The 26,503-nt window shown below is 54.1% G+C and overlaps 1 protein-coding gene across 2 annotated transcripts in view; it reads left to right on the plus strand.

Annotated features, from left to right (window-relative positions):
* The first annotated feature begins 120 nt into the window (after positions 1-120).
* The window catches only part of OTUD5 (OTU deubiquitinase 5), a 54,701-nt gene continuing 28,318 nt past the window's right edge, over positions 121-26,503 (plus strand). The window contains exons 1-2 of one of the 2 annotated variants that reach the window (XM_075578299.1): positions 121-920; positions 11,894-11,987. In XM_075578299.1, coding sequence (XP_075434414.1) covers positions 369-920; positions 11,894-11,987 — 646 coding nt within the window. In that variant the 5' untranslated portion in view covers positions 121-368. The remainder of the gene's footprint in view (positions 921-11,893; positions 11,988-26,503) is intronic. The other variant, XM_075578300.1, reaches the window with a different exon arrangement.

The following is a 26,503-nucleotide window of genomic DNA, read 5'->3' on the forward strand; positions in this document are numbered from 1 at the left end:
AATCAGCGCCTGAGGAGCAAGTCCCCCCCACACCTGCTGTCCCCGCCCTCTTTCCTTTCTCTCGCTCTCTCCTCCCTTCCCCCGCCTTTTATTTGACGTCACCGCTAGGTGGGCGCGGCCTAGCTGCGCGCCGCGTGTACTTGTGTCAGGTCCGCTGCGCGCGCGGGCGCGCACGCCGAGATCTGCGCTGCGCGGTGACGTCGCCTCCCCGAAGACACAGCGTGACGTCTCCGCCCGGAACCGACAGGAAGCGGCGCGCGGGGGCGCGAGCCCAAGACCCTCCCCCCTCCTCCCCCCCCCGCCGCTCCCCGCGCGCGCGCTCGGTGTGTGTGTGACGCAGCCTCGGTGACCGGAGAAACCCCCGCGGGATGACCATCCTCCCCAAGAAGAAACCTCCTCCTCCCTCCGAGCCGGAGGACGGGGAGCGGCGCGGAGCCGGCGGGGGAGACTCCCGCCCCGGGGCCCGGCCTCGCGCCTCTCCCCCCCCGCGCTGGGCCTACCCCGGGACCCCGGCCCCAGGCCCGCGGGGGGCGGGAGGAGAGGAGCGGCACCAGGCTGGGGCCCCGCGGCCTCAGCAGGCCGGAGCCCCGCGGCCTCAGCAGGCCTCACCCCCGCCGGGGAGCGGAGCCTCGGGGGGAGCCGGGCCCGGGGACGGAGGCCTGGGATGTGGCGGCTGTAACGGGCTGGGGCCCGGGGGAGGAGGCTGCTGCACGGGGCCCGGGCATAGTAAGAGGAGGCGGCAGGCGGTGAGTGGGGGCCCCGGAGGTGCTGGGGGACCGGGGGGCCCCGGAGGAGGAGGACATGGGGTCACCGGGGCAGGGAGCAGCGCTGAGCAGGACGAGGGAGCTGGGAATAACAGCGAGGACGAGTATGAGACCGCAGCCAAGACCGAGACACTGGACCCGGACACGGCGGAGCAGGTGAGCCCGGGGATCCGGGGGGGCAACGTGCGGCCTGGGACACACACATATATATATATATATATATATATATATATATATATAACCCTGAGGAAGGTCCCTCTACTTGCACCGAAACGTTGGTTGCGGTGCCATGTATTCACGATACATGCTTTTGTGAATACATCATCTGTGTGCTGTCTGTCACCAGACCTGCATTTAGTAGCGCTATATATATATATATACACACGTATGTTTGTTAAATATTGTGACTGTAAAACCACAATTATAAATAATTAATGACCCCAAAAGTGAGATTTCAGGATATATATATATATATATATATATGTACTGATACCTCTATGTGTGTGTGTATATATATATATATATATATATATATATATATATATATATACTGTGCCATGAATAGACGATACCATTCTGTGGTTACAAACCTGATATCTCACTTTTGGGGTCAATGATTATTTATAATTGTGGTTTTACAGTCAAAATATCTTACAAATATATTTGTGTATATATAATGCAGTGTAAGTGTGTGTATGTGTATATATATATATATATATATATATATATATATATATATATATATATATATTATGCAGTGTAAGTGTGTGTGTGTGTGTGTGTGTGTTCATACGGTAACATTTCATGATTTATTCGTTGGAAGTACAATCACAGTGTTAGCTGCCCTCTGGCAATGAAAGGGTGTCATGCTGTCAGTCCTGATACCAACCCAAATGTCACAGGGTAGGTGTACCCATTTATTACATGCAGTAAATGTTCTGACTGTGTTCTTGTGTATAGTGACATCCACTGTCAGTGCACGGTGGTGATTATCATGGGCCCGCGTATATATCCTCCCTGTTGGGGTTACACGGTTAGGCTCTTCTGCAATCCAGCGCCGCTGCTTTTACTGACACAGACCCATTGTGGTGTCATACAGAGCTGTGTGTTGCGTTGCTGGCTCCCAGCAGTGAGGGGGTCTGATGTGATATTTATGGCTGACAGGATATGATGTAAAGTCAGGAAATGACATGTTCTGCGTCACTGTTATGGTGTCAGTGACTGAACTCCACCCCCTGACAGTCATTACACAATGTCCAGGACGTGGGACAGCTGCACTCAATGTTTACTTTGTGGTGTTGTGTAATGGAAAATGTCATTTGTAAGGTACTCGTTTTTGCAGTAAAAGGAATCGCTGACGTGTGTGGCCCAGTCCAGTATTATAATGTCAGTTTCAGTATTTGACATAACTCATAGCGACTCAACATTGGTCCCAAAAGCCCATCTCCAACAAACAGCAGCAAGCCCCAAGAATACAGTACAAGACCGATAGTGTAAACACTTTCTGTAACACATTTTGTTTTGGACAGTGCCAGTGGGATTGTGGTTTTTAGAACCGGTTTCCGTGCCTTCCCCTGGTATTCTTGGGCTACTGCATTTTCTTTCACTCCTTTTTTTGTCTACTTGCTAATTTTTCTAGTTGCCATCATCCTCATTTTGGACTTGCACATACGTATTAAATGTAGGTTAATATTTTGTATGAATTCTCGTCACTGAGAAATATGAAATACAAACACACAACGTTCAGAATGTGTCCGTTACTGCCGAGTGACCTGGCCCGATGTGAAACAAGTGAGCCGGCGCCATCGCCAGGAAGTTCTTTCCCTGATAGCGGGTGGAGTAGCTTCATGATAATGTCACGGTCTTTGAAGTGGGTGAACCTGTTTCAATCCCAGGGTTTGCTCGCCTTGTGACCTTTGGTGAGTCGCTGTGTCTCCCTGTGCCTCAGACATACACGCTGGGTTGTTGGCTGTACAGGGAGTCCTTGTGCCGGCAAAATTCTATGTACAGAGCAGCATACACCACATACACTGTCGGCATCATAATCTGACAGCTCTGAAGGAGGTGAGAACATTACATTTAGTGCATGCAGTCCCCTTAATCTGTGATCTGAGGGAGCAGCAAGGCTCTGCCAGATCCAATGTTTTAGGTCACATCCCGATATTAGGGGATACAATGCAAGGGATATTATAGTGTATACATATATTTATTAATTTACACCCCACCCCCCACCAAACCGATCGCACATTTACATCCTACTGTATGTGTGCAATCCATGATCCTCATGTCACGTGAATTTCTAGCTAGTCTGCGTGTATATATACACTCGCACACTATTGATCCTGCATACGTCATACCTAATATATATACGCACATCTTCTCCTACCTTCTCTCACACACGGTATAAAATACATACAAACACTGATTGTTGACATGCGCATAATTCAACATAAGTATGTAAAGTTTGCACAGAAAGGCTGTTTGGGGAACATGCATCCTATTTAGTAACTGTTCCATTCACACTGCTGCAGAAAATACAAAGCAGTCCTGGTAAATCTGTATAAACATATACATGACTTGCTATAATGTGTCTCTGGAACACTTTGTGTACACGAGATGACAGGGTTATTAGGGGCTGAACCAAATGTATTTACAAACCAAAGTGGGATCCTGGGGGTGACTAAACACAATGGGATATCTGTGGACATTTCTGCTGCCCCCTGGTGGGGAAAGGATTCCGGGCTCCAGGCTCCAGCATCTCGGGATGTGACATTGATCTCCATTAAGGGACCTAACGGGGTATTCGCCTAATTTAATGGCACGTTAAGCCTGTACGTACTTCTTCAAAGCCCAGTAACGTAACACCAAGTCCTGTTCTCTCCCGTAAACTGCATTGCGTTAATTATAAGAGCCGTTAATGATGGGCCAAAGAGGCAGCGGCTGTCTCCAATGCAGGGATTTAATGTTCGATAGGTCACACCTTAATTTGCTATTGCCCAGGCCCTAACATAGCGCTGTTACAGGGTCTGTGTGGGCCTAACAGTTGGGTATGGTTTATGGATGTATCCCTGCGAGCCATGGTTTAACGTAGCCAGCGGTATTGACCTCCTTTTCTCCCTGTGTGAGGCTTTAATGGCTTATTCAGGCTCTGGGTGGGAGTGAGGCTAACATACGTTTACCGTCACGTTATTGGAAGCCTGCGTGTTACTCCTAAATGTTTGTGTGCAATTGGCTTTGTGGAGAGGCGTTGTCCTCCGGGAACATAATGTCCGGGGCTGGTTTAGGGAACGTCACAAGCCCTGATTTACCCGAGGTCTGTGGGCTGTACAGGCCCATCACAGTGTGGCTTCTGTAGCACCGCCATCCTTACACACCTCACTACTCCACGCGCTTCACAACTCTTTGCACACCTGGAACAAACCTTTATTTTTTCATTTTCCTAAAAATGATTGTTGGGAAAAATAAGTAAACAAAGTTTTTATCCTTTCTCTCCAGGTTTGTTAAGGAATCTTAGAGATTTATTTTATTATTTATAAAATGTTTTTCCAGGAAATAAAACATTGTTACTTCTCGTTTTCAAGTATGTCCTGGGCACCGAGTTATGGTAATTAATGGTTACATTAAATGAACAGAGTTTATGCATTATATATACAGACATTTCATGGACAGTTAGAGATATGATTATGGGAGTATGTAACCGTTCCAGACAAGATTCAAGTTGTTAGAGGTAGGATAGACCTGCAATGTGCTGTGTTAGGAGGGGTAGGACAGGCCTGCAATGTGCTGTGTTAGGAGAGGTAGGATAGACCTGCAATGTGCTGAGGTAGGATAGGCTGCAATGTGCTGTGTTAGGAGAGGTAGGATAGACCTGCAATGTGCTGTGTTAGGAGAGGTAGGATAGACCTGCAATGTGCTGTTAGGAGAGGTAGGATAAGCCTGCAATGTGCTGTGTGAGGAGAGGTAGGACAGACCTGCAATGTGCTGTTAGGAGAAGTAGGATAGACCTGCAATGTGCTGTTAGGAGAGGTAGGATAAGCCTGCAATGTGCTGTGTTAGGAGAGGTAGGATAGGCCTGCAATGTGCTGTTAGGAGAGGTAGGACAGGCCTGCAATGTGCTGTGTTGGGAGAGGTAGGATAGGTCTGCAATGTGCTGTTAGGAGAGGTAGGATAGGTCTGCAATGTGCTGTTAGGAGAGGTAGGATAGGCTGCAATGTGCTGTTAGGAGAGGTAGGACAGACCTGCATTGTGCTGTTAGGAGAGGTAGGACAGGCCTGCAATGTGCTGTGTTAGGAGAGGTAGGATAGACCTGCAATGTGCTGTTAGGAGAGGTAGGATAGGCCTGCAATGTGCTGTGTTAGGAGGGGTAGGACAGGCCTGCAATGTGCTGTTACGAGAGGTAGGATAGGCCTGCAATGTGCTGTTAGGAGAGGTAGGATAGACCTGCAATGTGCTGTGTTAGGAGAGGTAGGATAGGCCTGCAATGTGCTGTTAGGAGAGGTAGGATAAGCCTGCAATGTGCTGTGTTAGGAGAGGTAGGATAGGCCTGCAATGTGCTGTGTTAGGAGAGGTAGGATAGGCCTGCAATGTGCTGTGTTAGGAGAGGTAGGATAGGCTGCAATGTGCTGTGTTAGGAGACGTAGGATAGGCCTGCAATGTGCTGTGTTAGGAGAGGTAGGATAGGCTGCAATGTGCTGTGTTAGGAGACGTAGGATAGGCCTGCAATGTGCTGTGTTAGGAGAGGTAGGACAGGCCTGCAATGTGCTGTGTTAGGAGAGGTAGGACAGGCCTGCAATGTGCTGTTAGGAGAGGTAGGATAGGTCTGCAATGTGCTGTTAGGAGAGGTAGGACAGACCTGCAATGTGCTGTTAGGAGAGGTAGGACAGACCTGCAATGTGCTGTTAGGAGAGGTAGGACAGACCTGCAATGTGCTGTTAGGAGAGGTAGGACAGGCCTGCAATGTGCTGTGTTAGGAGAGGTAGGATAGACCTGCAATGTGCTGTTAGGAGAGGTAGGATAGGCCTGCAATGTGCTGTGTTAGGAGGGGTAGGACAGGCCTGCAATGTGCTGTTACGAGAGGTAGGATAGGCCTGCAATGTGCTGTTAGGAGAGGTAGGATAGACCTGCAATGTGCTGTGTTAGGAGAGGTAGGATAGGCCTGCAATGTGCTGTTAGGAGAGGTAGGACAGGCCTGCAATGTGCTGTTAGGAGAGGTAGGACAGGCCTGCAATGTGCTGTGTTAGGAGAGATAGGATAGGCCTGCAATGTGCTGGGTTAGGAGAGATAGGATAGGCCTGCAATGTGCTGGGTTAGGAGAGGTAGGATAGGCCTGCAATGTGAACGGCAGTACACGTCTGTCTGCCTTTGGGCTACGTAGAGGTAAGCTGAAGGGGTTCTGATAAATAAATTGGATTAATAAAATTAGATAAATTAAGTCTCAAAATAACATGGTCCAGATCTCGGTGAAAATGTTCAAATGCCCGATCTCAAACGGTAGCGCAGCTGTATAAGGGGAGAGAGGAGTACTTTTAATTGCTATCATTGGGTGCATGATGGGAGTAAGGCTGAGCCCATGGTGTGGGATACCCCACACGGAGGCGTCCGCACGGGGCGCTGTCAGACTGCCTTAAGGCAGTGATCGCGCCTATAGACCGTGCGGGAGGGGGCGCGTGTCAGCGCGACAGTCAGGTCACGTGAACCAGCTCTGTGACGCCCCTAGAAACGCCCCCCACGGCCTGTCCATGGCCAGGGAAAGCACCCGCTTACCCACAGCCTCCACACGCCTCAGCGCGGGCGAAGGCACCATGGTCCCAGCCTAAGGCCTCGGCCAAGCTTCCCGCGGGTGCTTTCCCTGCACGCCGTCAGGGGGCGGGCCAGTGACGTCATTGAGTGAACCGCTCACGTGACCAGCCCTGCGCGCCGGCAAGCAGGGAAATTTTAAATTTCCCTAAGACCTACGCTTCCGTGCGCTTGCGGAAGCGCAGGCGAGCCCCTACTAAAGCCGCTCTAATTGCGACTGTAGGGGCTCAGTGCTGAGCGGGAGTGCGCCTCCGCCAGCAAGCCGCAACCATGGACGAGGCCTTATACAGCTGAAGGAGTGTGAGGCCTGGGACATAGACATTTCAGCCGCGCTGAGCCGCGCTCCTGCTCTGCCTCGCCTGCTCAAAATGGAGCTTTTTCCTGTCCTTGCAGGCGAGGCAGTGAGCGCGCTCTGGGGGCGGGGGCGGAGCAGAGGCGGAGCGGAGGCGTGCCAGGAGGCAGAGCGGGAGGCGGGGATAGTCCCTCGCTCCCATTGGATGTGAGCCTTCCCCGACGGCAAATTTGAAACTTGCCTGTCTCGGCAAAGTATCTGAGCCTCAGCACGCATCAGCGCGCATGCGAAGGGGGAAACTATAGCCGCGCTGATGACAGATGCAGGGGGTTTGTGCATCTGCTCAGCGCGGCTCAGCCCGCCTCAGCGAGCTTGGACTTACTATGTCCCAGGCCTGACTGTGTGTGTTGTGTGGTATTCTGCTATACCGTATGTTGTCACCAGAGGGAGCCCCATGAGAAGAAACAGTTTGAGGATATGGCTCTCGTTAATACCGATGTCCTGTGAATTCTAATTAAATAACTGCCTGGGAGTATATCAGAGATATTGGCAACAAAAATATAGACACTTACTTAAAGATTATGACAAGAAAGCCATCAGGATACAGGATGGGACATTTCTTCCATATTTCAGTTGACATCACAGCAAGACAGGCAGGTCATGAAGACACATGAAGGACATGAAGACCTCTGGCATGAAGACCATACATGAAGACTCTGTGCCCAGGACATACTTGAAAACGAGAGGTAACTCTCAATGTATCACTTCCTGGTAAAATATTTTATAAATAAATAAATATTACATTTAAGACTTAATTGATAATGTAATAAATATTATTTGGAATTGGTGACGGCGTGATGACCTCATCAAGTGCGTAGTTACAAAATGGTGTTTAGCGCAGGATGAGCATGTTATAAAGTGCGGGAGACAGAGCGAGAATTATGGCCCAAAACGCTGACATCCATGCATCCTGATAAAGGACGTCGCTAGGAGGACTGAAACCCTCATTAGTAAAATAATAACGTGTCGTTCGAGAGAGAGCGCAGGATCCGTGCGTTAACGCTTTGCGATCACACAGCGGTTTCTAGTCTGTAGGTGTGCGTTCCAGCCGCCGGAGGAGGGGCTTTTGAACACTGAGCCATGCTACAGCAGTTTAGCACACTTACGAGTTACAAAGGGAAACCTCCTATTTCCGTGCGCGTGCGTCTCGTTGAACATAAATGTTTTGCATGTATAAGGCAGCCCTTGGATGACGAAACACATGACAGGCACGAGAATGCATTAAAGTCCTTTATGGGGGGGGGGGAGTTTCTTCTATCTAAAGGGCACGAACGCAGGGGGAGTGCTGGCACGGAGGCGCAGCGCCAAAACTGCGCACCATTGCTCTACATTAGTCGTGTGCTTTAATAGTCACGGCTTCGTTATCCTGTATATTGTGTACGGATTATAATCCATGTCTTGGTTACAGTGTATCTCCTCTTTGCTAATACGTGTAACAGCGGCTCGTTATATGCCGGCCGTCTAGTGTACCCAGCTCGTTATATGCCGGCAGTCTAGTGTACCCAGCTCGTTATATGCCGGCAGTCTAGTGTACCCAGCTCGTTATATGCCGGCAGTCTAGTGTACCCAGCTCGTTATATGCCGGCAGTCTAGTGTACCCAGCTCGTTATATGCCGGCAGTCTAGTGTACCCAGCTCGTTATATGCCGGCAGTCTAGTGTACCCAGCTCGTTATATGCCGGCAGTCTAGTGTACCCAGCTCGTTATATGCCGGCAGTCTAGTGTACCCAGCTCGTTATATGCCGGCAGTCTAGTGTACCCAGCTCGTTATATGCCGGCAGTCTAGTGTACCCAGCTCGTTATATGCCGGCAGTCTAGTGTACCCAGCTCGTTAGGAACACCAACAGCTGTTTCTTTCCATTTATTCTGCTGTTTGTGACTTCGGTTTCACACCGGTTGTTGTCTGTCTCACATGGTACATGGTGTCGGCCGCTGTCACTGTTTACCGTACGTTCCAGACAGGGGCAAAACGACTCACCAGCGGCATGGGTGGGAAGGCCCCGCTGCAGGTCAGGGAAGAGGGGGGGCCCTGTATAAATGCCGGAACGCTGGGCGAGTGGCAGTATGGGTAGGGGGGCCCTAACAGTCAGGGCCTGGTGCAGCTGGTAGCTCCGCCACCGGTTCCAGGTACGAGTTGTCCTCTTCTAATGAAACCTTGGGGGATGGAGAAACTCTGTCGTTTACACCTGAAGGGAGACACTCTTAGGAGGGTGTCATTTCTTCTTTTATTTACATTTCTCTTTATATGTCTCTTATACTCTGTAAAAATGTCGTAGCCAAGTATCTGGGGCTATGCACGTGGTTCCCGTGGTGCCCTGCTTGCTGTGAGCACCCATATTAACTTTGTAATCTGCTTCTTCAGATTGTCACTGTTTTGTGCTGTGCTCCCTGGTGGAAGGACTGTAGTGCTTACTAGAGGTTAGCCCGTTACTGGTGGAAGGACGGTTGTGCTTACTAGAGGTTAGCCCGTTACTGGTGGAAGGACTGTTGTGCTTACTAGATGTTAGCCCGTTACTGGAGGAAGGACTGTAGTGCTTTCTAGAGGTTAGCCCGTTACTGGTGGAAGGACTGTTGTGCTTACTAGAGGTTAGCCCGTTACTGGAGGAAGGACGGTTGTGCTTACTAGAGGTTAGCCCGTTACTGGTGGAAGGACTGTTGTGCTTACTAGAGGTTAGCCCGTTACTGGAGGAAGGACGGTTGTGCTTACTAGAGGTTAGCCCGTTACTGGTGGAAGGACTGTTGTGCTTACTAGAGGTTAGCCCGTTACTGGAGGAAGGACGGTTGTGCTTACTAGAGGTTAGCCCGTTACTGGTGGAAGGACTGTTGTGCTTACTAGAGGTTAGCCCGTTGCTGGTGGAAGGACTGTTGTGTTTACTAGAGGTTAGCCCGTTACTGGTGGAAGGACTGTTGTGCTTACTAGAGGTTAGGCCGTTTATGGAGGAAGGACTTTTGTGGTTACTAGAGGTTAGCCCGTTACTGGTGGAAGGACGGTTGTGCTTACTAGAGGTTAGCCCGTTACTGGTGGAAGGACTGTTGTGCTTACTAGAGGTTAGCCCGTTACTGGAGGAAGGACTTTTGTGGTTACTAGAGGTTAGCCCGTTACTGGTGGAAGGACGGTAGTGCTTACTAGAGGTTAGCCCGTTACTGGTGGAAGGACGATTGTGCTTACTAGAGGTTAGCCCATTACTGGTGGAAGGGCGGTTGTGCTTACTAGAGGTTAGCCCGTTACTGGTGGAAGGACTGTTGTGCTTACTAGAGGTTAGCCCGTTACTGGTGGAAGGACGGTTGTGCTTACTAGAGGTTAGCCCGTTACTGGTGGAAGGACTGTTGTGCTTACTAGAGGTTAGCCCGTTACTGGAGGAAGGACTTTTGTGGTTACTAGAGGTTAGCCCGTTACTGGTGGAAGGACGGTAGTGCTTACTAGAGGTTAGCCCGTTACTGGTGGAAGGACGATTGTGCTTACTAGAGGTTAGCCCATTACTGGTGGAAGGGCGGTTGTGCTTACTAGAGGTTAGCCCGTTACTGGTGGAAGGACTGTTGTGCTTACTAGAGGTTAGCCCGTTACTGGTGGAAGGACGGTTGTGCTTACTAGAGGTTAGCCCGTTACTGGTGGAAGGACTGTTGTGCTTACTAGAGGTTAGCCGTTACTGGTGGAAGGACGGTAGTGCTTACTAGAGGTTAGCCCGTTACTGGTGGAAGGACGATTGTGCTTACTAGAGGTTAGCCCATTACTGGTGGAAGGGCGGTTGTGCTTACTAGAGGTTAGCCCGTTACTGGTGGAAGGACTGTTGTGCTTACTAGAGGTTAGCCCGTTACTGGTGGAAGGACGGTTGTGCTTACTAGAGGTTAGCCCGTTACTGGTGGAAGGACTGTTGTGCTTACTAGAGGTTAGCCCGTTACTGGTGGAAGGACGGTTGTGCTTACTAGAGGTTAGCCCGTTACTGGTGGAAGGACTGTAGTGCTTACTAGAGGTTAGCCCGTTACTGGTGGAAGGACTGTTGTGCTTACTAGAGGTTAGCCCGTTACTGGAGGAAGGACTGTTGTGCTTACTAGAGGTTAGCCCGTTACTGGTGGAAGGACTGTTGTGCTTACTAGAGGTTAGCCCGTTACTGGTGGAAGGACGGTTGTGCTTACTAGAGGTTAGCCCGTTACTGGTGGAAGGACGGTTGTGCTTACTAGAGGTTAGCCCGTTACTGGTGGAAGGACGGTTGTGCTTACTAGAGGTTAGCCCGTTACTGGTGTAAGGACTGTTGTGCTTACTAGAGGTTAGCCCGTTACTGGAGGAAGGACGGTTGTGTTTACTAGAGGTTAGCCCGTTACTGGTGGAAGGACTGTTGTGCTTACTAGAGGTTAGCCCGTTACTGGTGAAAGGACGGTTGTGCTTACTAGAGGTTAGCCCGTTACTGGTGGAAGGACTGTTGTGCTTACTAGAGGTTAGCCCGTTACTGGTGGAAGGACTGTTGTGCTTACTAGAGGTTAGCCCGTTACTGGTGGAAGGACTGTTGTGCTTACTAGAGGTTAGCCTCTTTACTGGTGGAAGGACTGTTGTGCTTACTAGAGGTTAGCCCGTTACTGGTGGAAGGACTGTTGTGCTTACTAGAGGTTAGCCTCTTTACTGGTGGAAGGACTGTTGTGCTTACTAGAGGTTAGCCCGTTACTGGTGGAAGGACTGTTGTGCTTACTAGAGGTTAGCCCGTTACTGGTGGAAGGACTGTAGTGGTTACTAGAGGTTAGCCCGTTACTGGTGGAAGGACTGTTGTGCTTACTAGAGGTTAGCCCGTTACTGGTGGAAGGACTGTAGTGGTTACTAGAGGTTAGCCCGTTACTGGTGGAAGGACTGTTGTGCTTACTAGAGGTTAGCCCGTTACTGGTGGTCTGTGATGGGGGGATAAACGCAGTCTGACAGTTGTGTGACCCTCAGAAGGCGCCTGCTCTGCCGCTCAGAAGTGGTGTCCTCTAATATGTCACCTTCATGTTCCCAGCAGGAACACTGGTTTGAGAAGACCCTGCAAGAGAAGAAGGGATTCATCATCAAGCAGATGAAGGAGGACGGGGCCTGCTTGTTCAGAGCTGTGGGTGAGTCTTCTTTGGCAAACACTATAGTCATAGGGTGTTCCTGTGAGCCATTGGTTTTATCGATGCATATTGACTCGTGCGCTGCTGGAAATGTCTGCAATGTATTCCTTAAGCCACGGTGCGCTAACTTCCCCCCTGTGCCCCCCTGTCTGCTCACGCCCCCTGCTTACCATGTCACCGGTGTCAAATGACGCAGCGGGGTCAAGTTTGAAGCTGACGGAGACATGGTAAGGGAAGTTACAGGGGCCTCACGCGTTCCCCCGGCATTTAACTTAAATGCCTTGGGGAAGAGTGAGAGGCCCCTGCAACCTTTGCGCCCCCCAGTTTCCGCCCCTGCCCTAAGCCATGGTCCGTGAGCGTGTGCGCCACTGTTTTTTGTGCTGTTTTGGCCACTTGTAGTAAGTAGTTGTCGTGAAGGGAGCTGTTCTGGGCCATGCAGGGCATTCTGGGCCATGCTCTGGCTTTCAACCACTTTGCTGCCAGAGGGGCCCGCAACGCATTTCAAAGGCTGTTATACTCTTCTCAGTCTGTATAAGTGTGTGTGTGTGTGTGTGTGTGTGTGTGTGTGTGTGTGTGTGTGTGTGTGTGTGTGTGTGTGTGTGTGTGTGTGTGTGTGTGTTACTGGGTCTCTGAGGAGGGGGTTCTCCTTTTGCAGTGCTGGGTCTCCGAGGAGGGGGTTCTCCTGTTGCAGTGCTGGGTCTCCGAGGAGGGGGTTCTCCTGTTGCAGTGCTGGGTCTCCGAGGAGGGGGTTCTCCTGTTGCAGTGCTGGGTCTCCGAGGACGGGGTTCTCCTGTTGCAGTGCTGGGTCTCCGAGGAGGGGGTTCTCCTGTTGCAGTGCTGGGTCTCCGAGGAGGGGGTTCTCCTGTTGCAGTGCTGGGTCTCCGAGGAGGGGGTTCTCCTGTTGCAGTGCTGGGTCTCCGAGGAGGGGGTTCTCCTGTTGCAGTGCTGGGTCTCCGAGGAGGGGGTTCTCCTGTTGCAGTGCTGGGTCTCCGAGGAGGGGGTTCTCCTGTTGCAGTGCTGGGTCTCCGAGGAGGGGGTTCTCCTGTTGCAGTGCTGGGTCTCCGAGGAGGGGGTTCTCCTGTTGCAGTGCTGGGTCTCCGAGGAGGGGGTTCTCCTGTTGCAGTGCTGGGTCTCCGAGGAGGGGGTTCTGTTGCAGTGCTGGGTCTCCGAGGAGGGGGTTCTCCTGTTGCAGTGCTGGGTCTCCGAGGAGGGGGTTCTCCTGTTGCAGTGCTGGGTCTCCGAGGAGGGGGTTCTCCTGTTGCAGTGCTGGGTCTCCGAGGACGGGGTTCTCCTGTTGCAGTGCTGGGTCTCCGAGGACGGGGTTCTCCTGTTGCAGTGCTGGGTCTCCGAGGAGGGGGTTGTCCTGTTGCAGTGCTGGGTCTCTGAGGACGGGGTTCTCCTGTTGCAGTGCTGGGTCTCCGAGGAGGGGGTTCTCCTGTTGCAGTGCTGGGTCTCTGAGGAGGGGGTTCTCCTGTTGCAGTGCTGGGTCTCTGAGGACGGGGTTCTCCTGTTGCAGTTCTGGGTCTCCGAGGAGGGGGTTCTCCTGTTGCAGTGCTGGGTCTCTGAGGACGGGGTTCTCCTGTTGCAGTGCTGGGTCTCCGAGGAGGGGGTTCTCCTGTTGCAGTGCTGGGTCTCTGAGGAGGGGGTTCTCCTGTTGCAGTGCTGGGTCTCTGAGGACGGGGTTCTCCTGTTGCAGTGCTGGGTCTCTGAGGACGGGGTTCTCCTGTTGCAGTGCTGGGTCTCTGAGGAGGGGGTTCTCCTGTTGCAGTGCTGGGTCTCTGAGGACGGGGTTCTCCTGTTGCAGTGCTGGGTCTCTGAGGAGGGGGTTCTCCTGTTGCAGTGCTGGGTCTCCGAGGAGGGGGTTCTCCTGTTGCAGTGCTGGGTCTCCGAGGAGGGGGTTCTCCTGTTGCAGTGCTGGGTCTCCGAGGAGGGGGTTCTCCTGTTGCAGTGCTGGGTCTCCGAGGAGGGGGTTCTCCTGTTGCAGTGCTGGGTCTCCGAGGAGGGGGTTCTCCTGTTGCAGTGCTGGGTCTCCGAGGAGGGGGTTCTCCTGTTGCAGTGCTGGGTCTCCGAGGAGGGGGTTCTCCTGTTGCAGTGCTGGGTCTCCGAGGAGGGGGTTCTCCTGTTGCAGTGCTGGGTCTCCGAGGAGGGGGTTCTCCTGTTGCAGTGCTGGGTCTCCGAGGAGGGGGTTCTCCTGTTGCAGTGCTGGGTCTCCGAGGAGGGGGTTCTCCTGTTGCAGTGCTGGGTCTCCGAGGAGGGGGTTCTCCTGTTGCAGTGCTGGGTCTCCGAGGAGGGGGTTCTCCTGTTGCAGTGCTGGGTCCCCGAGGAGGGGGTTCTGTTGCAGTGCTGGGTCTCCGAGGAGGGGGTTCTCCTGTTGCAGTGCTGGGTCTCCGAGGAGGGGGTTCTCCTGTTGCAGTGCTGGGTCTCCGAGGAGGGGGTTCTCCTGTTGCAGTGCTGGGTCTCCGAGGACGGGGTTCTCCTGTTGCAGTGCTGGGTCTCCGAGGACGGGGTTCTCCTGTTGCAGTGCTGGGTCTCCGAGGAGGGGGTTGTCCTGTTGCAGTGCTGGGTCTCTGAGGACGGGGTTCTCCTGTTGCAGTGCTGGGTCTCCGAGGAGGGGGTTCTCCTGTTGCAGTGCTGGGTCTCTGAGGAGGGGGTTCTCCTGTTGCAGTGCTGGGTCTCTGAGGACGGGGTTCTCCTGTTGCAGTTCTGGGTCTCCGAGGAGGGGGTTCTCCTGTTGCAGTGCTGGGTCTCTGAGGACGGGGTTCTCCTGTTGCAGTGCTGGGTCTCCGAGGAGGGGGTTCTCCTGTTGCAGTGCTGGGTCTCTGAGGAGGGGGTTCTCCTGTTGCAGTGCTGGGTCTCTGAGGAGGGGGTTCTCCTGTTGCAGTGCTGGGTCTCTGAGGACGGGGTTCTCCTGTTGCAGTGCTGGGTCTCTGAGGAGGGGGTTCTCCTGTTGCAGTGCTGGGTCTCCGAGGAGGGGGTTCTCCTGTTGCAGTGCTGGGTCTCCGAGGAGGGGGTTCTCCTGTTGCAGTGCTGGGTCTCCGAGGAGGGGGTTCTCCTGTTGCAGTGCTGGATCTCCGAGGAGGGGGTTCTCCTGTTGCAGTGCTGGGTCTCCGAGGAGGGGGTTCTCCTGTTGCAGTGCTGGGTCTCCGAGGAGGGGGTTCTCCTGTTGCAGTGCTGGGTCTCCGAGGAGGGGGTTCTCCTGTTGCAGTGCTGGGTCTCCGAGGAGGGGGTTCTCCTGTTGCAGTGCTGGGTCTCCGAGGAGGGGGTTCTCCTGTTGCAGTGCTGGGTCTCCGAGGAGGGGGTTCTCCTGTTGCAGTGCTGGGTCTCCGAGGAGGGGGTTCTCCTGTTGCAGTGCTGGGTCTCCGAGGAGGGGGTTCTCCTGTTGCAGTGCTGGGTCTCCGAGGAGGGGGTTCTCCTGTTGCAGTGCTGGGTCTCCGAGGAGGGGGTTCTCCTGTTGCAGTGCTGGGTCTCCGAGGAGGGGGTTCTCCTGTTGCAGTGCTGGGTCTCCGAGGAGGGGGTTCTCCTGTTGCAGTGCTGGGTCTCCGAGGAGGGGGTTCTCCTGTTGCAGTGCTGGGTCTCCGAGGAGGGGGTTCTCCTGTTGCAGTGCTGGGTCTCCGAGGAGGGGGTTCTCCTGTTGCAGTGCTGGGTCTCCGAGGAGGGGGTTCTGTTGCAGTGCTGGGTCTCCGAGGAGGGGGTTCTCCTGTTGCAGTGCTGGGTCTCCGAGGAGGGGGTTCTCCTGTTGCAGTGCTGGGTCTCCGAGGAGGGGGTTCTCCTGTTGCAGTGCTGGGTCTCCGAGGACGGGGTTCTCCTGTTGCAGTGCTGGGTCTCCGAGGACGGGGTTCTCCTGTTGCAGTGCTGGGTCTCCGAGGAGGGGGTTGTCCTGTTGCAGTGCTGGGTCTCTGAGGACGGGGTTCTCCTGTTGCAGTGCTGGGTCTCCGAGGAAGGGGTTCTCCTGTTGCAGTGCTGGGTCTCTGAGGAGGGGGTTCTCCTGTTGCAGTGCTGGGTCTCTGAGGACGGGGTTCTCCTGTTGCAGTTCTGGGTCTCCGAGGAGGGGGTTCTCCTGTTGCAGTGCTGGGTCTCTGAGGACGGGGTTCTCCTGTTGCAGTGCTGGGTCTCCGAGGAGGGGGTTCTCCTGTTGCAGTGCTGGGTCTCTGAGGAGGGGGTTCTCCTGTTGCAGTGCTGGGTCTCTGAGGAGGGGGTTCTCCTGTTGCAGTGCTGGGTCTCTGAGGACGGGGTTCTCCTGTTGCAGTGCTGGGTCTCTGAGGAGGGGGTTCTCCTGTTGCAGTGCTGGGTCTCCGAGGAGGGGGTTCTCCTGTTGCAGTGCTGGGTCTCCGAGGAGGGGGTTCTCCTGTTGCAGTGCTGGGTCTCCGAGGAGGGGGTTCTCCTGTTGCAGTGCTGGATCTCCGAGGAGGGGGTTCTCCTGTTGCAGTGCTGGGTCTCCGAGGAGGGGGTTCTCCTGTTGCAGTGCTGGGTCTCCGAGGAGGGGGTTCTCCTGTTGCAGTGCTGGGTCTCCGAGGAGGGGGTTCTCCTGTTGCAGTGCTGGGTCTCCGAGGAGGGGGTTCTCCTGTTGCAGTGCTGGGTCTCCGAGGAGGGGGTTCTCCTGTTGCAGTGCTGGGTCTCCGAGGAGGGGGTTCTCCTGTTGCAGTGCTGGGTCTCCGAGGAGGGGGTTCTCCTGTTGCAGTGCTGGGTCTCCGAGGAGGGGGTTCTCCTGTTGCAGTGCTGGGTCTCCGAGGAGGGGGTTCTCCTGTTGCAGTGCTGGGTCTCCGAGGAGGGGGTTCTCCTGTTGCAGTGCTGGGTCTCCGAGGAGGGGGTTCTCCTGTTGCAGTGCTGGGTCTCCGAGGAGGGGGTTCTCCTGTTGCAGTGCTGGGTCTCCGAGGAGGGGGTTCTCCTGTTGCAGTGCTGGGTCTCTGAGGAGGGGGTTCTCCTGTTGCAGTGCTGGGTCTCCGAGGAGGGGGTTCTCCTGTTGCAGTGCTGGGTCTCCGAGGAGGGGGTTCTCCTGTTGCAGTGCTGGGTCTCCGAGGAGGGGGTTCTCCTGTTGCAGTGCTGGGTCTCCGAGGAGGGGGTTCTGTTGCAGTGCTGGGTCTCCGAGGAGGGGGTTCTCCTGTTGCAGTGCTGGGTCTCCGAGGAGGGGGTTCTCCTGTTGCAGTGCTGGGTCTCCGAGGAGGGGGTTCTCCTGTTGCAGTGCTGGGTCTCCGAGGACGGGGTTCTCCTGTTGCAGTGCTGGGTCTCCGAGGACGGGGTTCTCCTGTTGCAGTGCTGGGTCTCCGAGGAGGGGGTTGTCCTGTTGCAGTGCTGGGTCTCTGAGGACGGGGTTCTCCTGTTGCAGTGCTGGGTCTCCGAGGAAGGGGTTCTCCTGTTGCAGTGCTGGGTCTCTGAGGAGGGGGTTCTCCTGTTGCAGTGCTGGGTCTCTGAGGACGGGGTTCTCCTGTTGCAGTTCTGGGTCTCCGAGGAGGGGGTTCTCCTGTTGCAGTGCTGGGTCTCTGAGGACGGGGTTCTCCTGTTGCAGTGCTGGGTCTCCGAGGAGGGGGTTCTCCTGTTGCAGTGCTGGGTCTCTGAGGAGGGGGTTCTCCTGTTGCAGTGCTGGGTCTCTGAGGAGGGGGTTCTCCTGTTGCAGTGCTGGGTCTCTGAGGACGGGGTTCTCCTGTTGCAGTGCTGGGTCTCTGAGGAGGGGGTTCTCCTGTTGCAGTGCTGGGTCTCCGAGGAGGGGGTTCTCCTGTTGCAGTGCTGGGTCTCCGAGGAGGGGGTTCTCCTGTTGCAGTGCTGGGTCTCCGAGGAGGGGGTTCTCCTGTTGCAGTGCTGGATCTCCGAGGAGGGGGTTCTCCTGTTGCAGTGCTGGGTCTCCGAGGAGGGGGTTCTCCTGTTGCAGTGCTGGGTCTCCGAGGAGGGGGTTCTCCTGTTGCAGTGCTGGGTCTCCGAGGAGGGGGTTCTCCTGTTGCAGTGCTGGGTCTCCGAGGAGGGGGTTCTCCTGTTGCAGTGCTGGGTCTCCGAGGAGGGGGTTCTCCTGTTGCAGTGCTGGGTCTCCGAGGAGGGGGTTCTCCTGTTGCAGTGCTGGGTCTCCGAGGAGGGGGTTCTCCTGTTGCAGTGCTGGGTCTCCGAGGAGGGGGTTCTCCTGTTGCAGTGCTGGGTCTCCGAGGAGGGGGTTCTCCTGTTGCAGTGCTGGGTCTCCGAGGAGGGGGTTCTCCTGTTGCAGTGCTGGGTCTCCGAGGAGGGGGTTCTCCTGTTGCAGTGCTGGGTCTCCGAGGAGGGGGTTCTCCTGTTGCAGTGCTGGGTCTCCGAGGAGGGGGTTCTCCTGTTGCAGTGCTGGGTCTCTGAGGAGGGGGTTCTCCTGTTGCAGTGCTGGGTCTCCGAGGAGGGGGTTCTCCTGTTGCAGTGCTGGGTCTCCGAGGAGGGGGTTCTCCTGTTGCAGTGCTGGGTCTCCGAGGAGGGGGTTCTCCTGTTGCAGTGCTGGGTCTCCGAGGACGGGGTTCTCCTGTTGCAGTGCTGGGTCTCCGAGGAGGGGGTTCTCCTGTTGCAGTGCTGGGTCTCTGAGGACGGGGTTCTCCTGTTGCAGTGCTGGGTCTCTGAGGACGGGGTTCTCCTGTTGCAGTGCTGGGTCTCCGAGGAGGGGGTTCTCCTGTTGCAGTGCTGGGTCTCCGAGGAGGGGGTTCTCCTGTTGCAGTGCTGGGTCCACTTGTGCAGCTCAGATGAAACCCTCCTATTCTTGGCCAGTAGAGGGCAGTGCCGCTCGTGCTGCCTCTTGTGTTGGTGTTGGTGTAATTAGGAGATAATCTGCTTGCAGAGAGTAGGGCTGGATGCTGCCCGGCCTTTTCCTCTGTATCGGCCACTCCTTTGACTCAGCAGATAAACTTCAGTGAAACGTGACTCAGCGCTGCTCGGAGCCAGGCAAACATGTGGGGGGTTCTGATATAGCAGAGTTGTTGTGTCCCACACACCAGGGCTGCCTTGTGAAGGGGTCCCAGCGCTGAGCATGACTCCGCGGAGCTGTCACAAGCTTTGCGCGTGTTCTGGGTGCGTGTTGATTTCGGGCGCCTCGGTCTTGCATCCGGTAGCATTTTCCACACTGTAATGGGAAATGACATGCCTGTATTCTGTATCGTGTCACGCGTGTTTCATGTCCTCCCACGGATTTGGAACCATAAAACTGTAAATCTGCTCCCATTGCAGGGAGTCAGAGGAGCGTGTGTGCCCTGCGCTGCGTGTGTGCCCTGCGCTGCGTGTGTGCCCTGCGCTGCGTGTGTGCCCTGCGCTGCGTGTGTGCCCTGCGCTGCGTGTGTGCCCTGCGCGCTGCTCGGCATGCAGAGACTTTATTTGGGGAGCCAAAGGCCCCGTTCCCAGGCAGTATATTATCAGGTGGAGAGGCCTGGAGGCTGTGTGTTCTCCCTTATCCGCTATAGTGCAGCCCCTCCAACACTTGGGGTTGTGCTTATGTTGATATCTTGTTTATGAACGTTATGAGCTTTCTCCCATCTCCTGTCATACATTAATAATGCCCCCCGTGTGTCCCGTGTCCTGGGGGTGGCGGGTAGAGTAGAGGTCTGTTTCCTTAAGGAGAGACAGAAGCACCGGCTGTTTATCTCCATGCGTTTGTGTTACATTTTGTGAGCCCGAACCCTTCAACGTCTGAGTTTTGGGGGGCCCCTCAGAGGGTATTCGGGGCTCTCCTGCCTCTGGTATGATTTCCGCGTGGCACTCGGGGCATGCATAGTTGTGCTGGGTATAACATGCTGTCGGAGGCTCAGCGGTCGGCCTCCATGTGTTTATGTTGATGCCATGGAACGGTGCTTCCCCGTTTCCGCCCAGGTGATTTACATGCTGCGTTCATTCTTGGGGACTTTTTTCTGCGAGTTTCCGGTCTCTGTAATTGCCGCGGTATTAATAGCACCTGAACTCTAACATGCGACCGACAAGTTGTGCCAAGTGGCGTTGGAAACAATTGGGTGACATCACAGCTTGGATGGGGGTTTGAATAACCTCAGTAGAAACGTCACTGGAATGTAACCCGTGGCTATTTGTCATGAGCCAAACACACCACTAATATCTCCCACATCACCTGTGTATTGTGCGTCTGTAATCTGCAGAGAAATGCTCTGCACACCTCACAAGGCTTCCGTTCAGTTTAATGTGTGTGTGTGTGTCTGTGTGTGTCTGTGTCTGTCTGTCTCTGTCTGTCTGTCTGTCTCTGTCTGTCTCTGTCTGTCTCTGTCTGTCTCTGTGTGTGTCTGTCTGTGTGTGTCTGTCTGTGTGTCTGTGTCTGTCTGTGTGTCTGTGTCTGTCTGTGTGTCTGTGTCTGTCTGTGTGTCTGTGTCTGTCTGTGTGTCTGTGTCTGTCTGTGTGTCTGTGTCTGTCTGTGTGTCTGTCTGTGTGTCTGTGTCTGTCTGTGTGTCTGTGTCTGTCTGTGTGTCTGTGTCTGTCTGTGTGTCTGTCTGTGTGTCTGTGTCTGTGTCTGTCTGTGTGTCTGTGTCTGTGTCTGTCTGTCTGTCTCTGTCTGTCTGTGTCTGTCTGTCTGTCTGTGTCTGTCTCTGTCTGTCTGTCTCTGTCTGTCTCTGTCTGTCTGTCTGTGTGTCTGTCTGTCTGTCTGTCTGTCTGTCTGTCTGTCTGTCTGTCTGTCTGTCTGTCTGTCTGTCTGTCTGTCTGTCTGTCTGTCTGTCTGTCTGTGTGTGTGTTACAGTAGCAGCGGCGTTATGGAGTAACACGGCCCAGTCTCACTGAATGGAATTCTTTCTATAAATAGTGCCGGGGCCCGGCAGCGTTTCCTCACCGGGCAGAGGTCACAGGGGGGGTGCGGGGGGGGCTGATACCGGCCCTAGAAATGTCTAACCTAACACCCCGCTGAGGGCTGGGTAACAGGGCGCTACAGCTGCCAACTGGGACATTACCAGAGAGAACGCAACAGTTGCTCACTGTCCACATGGTGTGTGGGGGGGGGGGGTGTATAGATAGGGCACTATACAATAATGGAGTGGACTGGTATACATCTATATATATATCTACATATCTACACACACAGCAGGATTTTGGTCCCTTATGTACACACAGGATTGGGATGTGAGCCAGGACTTATTCATTTAGATACACTGCATTGAGACCCGATCTTAGGCAGTAATTATTGCCCTCCTGCCCCCAGCTGTCCCTGTCACACAGTTGGCAGGGGGCAGGTCTGTCTTTGCCCTGGTGTCTGCCAGCAGTGTGCAATAGAGTGAAAGTTTGTAGACAAATGGATTCTCATGTAACTGCAAAGTATACGCCCGCGCGTGTGAGCCCGCGCGTGTGAGCCCGCGCGTGTGAGCCCGCGCGTGTGAGCCCGCGCGTGTGAGCCCGCGCGTGTGAGCCCGCGCGTGTGAGCCCGCGCGTGTGAGCCCGCTGCTGCAGGCGTGCTGTCACATTACATTGCTATCCATCTCACAGGCCCAAGGGGGAAATAGCCAGGCACACATCCTCGTTAAAGGGGGAAATCTCCCCTCCAGCCGAGGCGGACTCATTCCTCTGACACGTTTAATCCAAATGTATTATTTAGAGTTAGATTTGGGAGGAGTGCGAGTTCCTCTGGCTGCTCCCTTCTGTGTGATGTCACTGTGTGATGTCACTGTGTGATGTCACTGTGTGATGTCACTGTTTGTGGGTCCCTCCCCAACTCCTGTTATCTTCTCCTGTTATCTTTTTTGGTTCTCTGATAAGGACAGGGGGGATCAGGGGAAAGAAAGCACTTGATGGACAAACCCTCCCCCCATTCAGCGGCTCCTAAGAAATTCGCCTGCCCGCCTGTGTGGGACAGCGCCTTTAATGGCCATTACTGCCGCGGCTCAATCCAGCTCCACTTGTAGGATTTTTAGTGTAATAATCAGTGTCCAATCATCAGGTTTCTGAGGGTAATTAGTCTGTGAATATGCTGCACAGTTTCACTTTGGTGCAATGCGGTTTTACAAGAGAAGCATAACGCATGTATATAGTTGTGGCTGCCGTTACCGCACTGTATGGGGTGTCCCGGTGTCCCTTACACGTTGGCAAGGGTTCCGACTCATTCTGCACCTTGATAAACACTACGGAAACGAGGGGTCCGACTCATTCCGTCCGACTCATTCCGCACCTTGATAAACACTACGGAAACGAGGGGTCCGACTCATTCCGCACCTTGATAAACACTACGGAAACAAGGGGTCCGACTCATTCCGCACCTTGATAAGCACTACGGAAACGAGGGCTCCGACTCATTCCGCACCTTGATGAGCACTATGTAAACAAGGGGTCCGACTCATTCCGCACCTTGATGAGCACTATGTTAACAAGGGGTCCGACTCATTCCGCACCTTCATAAGCACTACGGAAACGAGGGCTCCGACTCATTCCGCACCTTGATGAGCACTATGTAAACAAGGGGTCCGACTCATTCCGCACCTTGATAAGCACTACGGAAACGAGGGCTCCGACTCATTCCGCACCTTGATGAGCACTATGTAAACAAGGGCTCCGACTCATTCCGCACCTTGATGAGCACTATGTAAACAAGGGGTCCGACTCATTCCGCACCTTGATGAGCACTACGGAAACAAGGGCTCCGACTCATTCCGCACCTTGATGAGCACTATGTAAACAAGGGCTCCGACTCATTCCGCACCTTGATGAGCACTTTGTAAACAAGGGGTCCGACTCATTCCGCACCTTGATGAGCACTATGTAAACAAGGGGTCCGACTCATTCCGCACCTTCATGAGCACTATGTAAACAAGGGGTCCGACTCATTCCGCACCTTGATAAGCACTACGGAAACGAGGGGTCCGACTCATTTCGCACCTTGATAAATACTATGGAAACAAGGTCTGATCTTGATAAAAATTACAGAAACGACTTAACTATGTGAGTAATTGGCTCAGTGATTGGAGACCCTAAGAAATGTCAAGATGCTGAATTTGGCAGCCGCCTGTGGAGGGATATTGGTGGTACTCGGATGAGAGGGGCTCCTGGAGTCTGTAAGCCCCCTAATAATGTACAATTGACAGTAGTTGGGTAAATGATCAAATAAAAAAAATAATTTTAATCAAACTAAAATAAGGAGTAGAGAGCAACAGCAGACACTTAACTGGATGCAATAACACGTTTATTATAAAGGGAATTAAAAGGATGCATGTCTGATCAGATCCTGAGAGCCGTGGTATGGTTTAACGGCTGGATAACGGATAGGCGGAGCCCTGTGCTGATGCGCAGAGCGTCCGTGAGATTGCGTTGGATTGCAACATTTCTTTATTAAATATTGATTTAATCACCTTGATAATGGCTGCGATATGGAGCCAAAACTTTATGTAGGGTATAAAAAAAAATATATATATATATATTTATTTTTGCTCTGAAAACCACATTTTCCGTATTTTGTTGACTCCGTGTTGGTTACTTGTGATCAGTGCTGTGTTGGAATATCCTCAGTCTTCCTTCCTACGTTGGGCTCCCCCTATCTCCTAAAGAGCGGGGTTCTGTATATGGTGCTATTCGTACCATGGTGCCGGTGCTGGCGTTTGGAGAAGTATTGCTATGCGGGGAGGTAACATTACAAACAGACAGGCCGGCAGGATTTGGGCAGAGGGAGTGCTCCCCCTGAAGTTGCACCCTCCCTCCCGGTGGCAGAGTGCGTCGCACCTTTACAGTGCCGTAATTCCCATGCTGACTGGGGTTCCTGGTATCCTCCGGTGTACGCACGGCAGTGACTCACCGTGTCCCTATGGCTTAGGCAGTCACCGTGTGTGTAAATATGGTCCCCTCCCAACATCCGCCTCAGATCAGAGCTGCTCCTCCACCCAAACGTGAGGCTGAGCCCATTCACAGGCAGGCGGCACCCCCAATCTGCAAACATGGGAGGCAGCCGCCCATTTCTAAGGAAGCCTGTTAACCCCTTCTCTTACTCACCCCCTCACATCTTACTACACCCTACACATCCTCACAGCTGCAGCCTGGTGTCCCCGCCTCCCGTTCCCCCCGCCTCCCGTTCCCCCCCCTTGGATAGTAAGATCCATTAAGCAGGGACCTCTATGCCGGAGCTGTGCAGGTGACGCTGCTCCAGGTGACGCTGCTCCTGCCCTGCTCCTGCCCTGCTCCTGCCCTGCTCCTGCCTCATCTCGCTCTTGGCCTCGGGGGTTATGTCCCTGTCAGTTTAACCCCGAGTCTCTCCTTGTGACCGTGTCACTTTTCTCAATGTCTCCAGGTACCAAAATTAGATTGCAAGCTCACCAGGACAGAAATTGATGTGCAAAATGTGTTCACTGCTGGATAATTTGTCAGCTGTGTGGAAGAAACAACTACTGTATTATAATTATTTATGCACAATATGGTGATGGGTAGAATATTTAGCCGTCTCGCTCTCCTGCTGGTGGGGACGTGCATCTCACTCTCTCTCCCCCCTCTCTCTCCCTCTCTCTCTCTCCCCCACTCTCTCTCCCCCTCTCTCTCTCTCCCCCCCCCCCCTCTCTCTCTCTCTCTCTCTCCCCTCCCCTCTTTCCCCCCCCTCTCTCTCCTCATCCCCCCCTCTCTCTCTCTCTCCCCACCTCTCTCTCTCTCTCCCCCCCTCTCTCTCTCTCTCCCCCCCTCTCTCTCTCTCTCCCCCCCTCTCTCTCTCTCTCTCTCTCTCTCCCCCCCCTCTCTCTCTCTCCCCCCCCCTCTCTCTCTCCCCCCCTCTCTCTCTCCCCCCTCTCTCTCTCTCCTCCCCCCCTCTCTCTCTCTCTCTCTCTCCCCCCCTCTCTCTCTCTCTCTCTCCCCCCCCTCTCTCTCCCCCCCCTCTATCTCCCCCCCCCTCTCTCTCTCTCCCCCCCCTCTCTCTCTCTCCCCCCCCCTTCTCTCCCCACTGCATTTATGTTACACTGAGGAAACCCCTGCAAAGGTGACTCCTTCTCTTCCACTCACCCATCATTTGTATCCCCCAACACCCCACAAACATTGTGTGAGAGTGCATGTGGAGCCTGTCGGTGTTACGCATGCGTGCAGCAGCCCCTGATCTGACGCAGCAGCTGACGGTTGGTGTTTTGCTACGCGACCGGAGAACAATAAGACGTTCCCCTTCACTGCGAGCGCTGATCCCAGCAGGTCTCGTGGCTAGGACGGGCTTCCTGTGCTTGCACGAGCGGACTCAGGTGTTCCAGGCGTGCAACCTGGAGAGGCCCTGTGGCAATGACACACGGAGGTGGCCAGTAGCGTCATCAACAACGCAAGCGCACGGAAACTGCTTCTAGCGACAGTCATTGTGTGTGCGTGCGTGCGTGCGTAATTCCAACCTCCCCGCCCACGCTTTTGTAGCATGGGAGCTGGGTCCGCTGGAGACGTGCTATTGATCCCGGCACCCCTGCGCCCCGAGATACTTACCGGTGAGATTACCGGCATTACTCCGCGGGCTTCTGACTTGGATTTAAATGGCCGTACAATATTGAGCTGGACGCTTCTTATTGGCCTTAGATTCAGCAGCCATTTTGTTTCCCTTGCTGAGTGATTACCCCCTTGGGCACCCCAGGACTCGGATAAGCGGCCTGGGGGTCTGGCATTCCAGGGGCCCCCGTGACCACGCCGCTACGTCCAAAAATGCAGCTCGTTTTGGTAGGGGTGATCGCAAGGACGCGAGCTGCACCAATCGGGAACGGAAGGGGGGTGTCTCCAGTGATCAGGGGGGGGGCCCCGGGGGGGGGCCCCTCCAGCACTCAAAGGGTTCACATGCACCCCAAGCTTCCAGGATACCGCAGGACCCCCTTATGTGCCAAAGCACACGTGACACAGGAGTGACATGTATACAACATTCTCGCAGCTCTTGTGTAACCTTGTGCAAAGGGTTATGTAGCCGCCCGCTGCTTCTCTCTTGCTAAAGGCAGCAGCGATTATAGCCTTAAAGGTTATGTCCGAAATACCACCAATAATCCGGGAAGCAAGCCACCCCTGGGACCTGCAGCGCTCCTAATCAGCGCCACTTATCATGTTTCTGAAGTCACCCTGCCGTTACGTCACCATTTCTCTAGAGAGAAGAGACTCGTGTGATTTTCTGGGACTTGCCCGGTTCTGCCCCATCTTAGTAACAATTATACCCCTCCGTGGTTTCGGTTTCAATAAAAACACTTTCTGTGAATCCCCCTCTGCTGATGAGACTCCTCACGTCTGCTACTTTCGTGTGAGGAGCTGTAACTCCATTCTCAGAAGCTGCAGAGGAAGCCGGAACCACAAACTGCTCGGGCCGGCTCTGCTGGGTCAGACTCGTGTCCTGGCGGGTGCACTATCGTACTCGGTATTATTCATGGACAGCGTTACTGAGCCGGTGGTTCGCAGAATGGTTAGCTTATGCGGTTGTGTGCTGGCCTTTGAAGTGGGAGTCACATTACCAGCACCCATGACACTCCAGAACTCCCTTGCCCTTCCTGTCCTGTGAGCACGGCACAGTGCTTACCTGCGTATTTAGCTGCTTGGGGCAGTAGGAGTACTGCGCGTCTGGGGCAGTTTCTGAAGAGGGGAAGCTGAAAGCATTGCACGTTCTCTGCCACAATGCGCAGTGTGAGATTTGGGAG

Source organism: Ascaphus truei, chromosome 21 (assembly GCF_040206685.1).
Source record: "Ascaphus truei isolate aAscTru1 chromosome 21, aAscTru1.hap1, whole genome shotgun sequence".
Taxonomy (NCBI): Eukaryota; Metazoa; Chordata; class Amphibia; order Anura; family Ascaphidae; genus Ascaphus; species Ascaphus truei.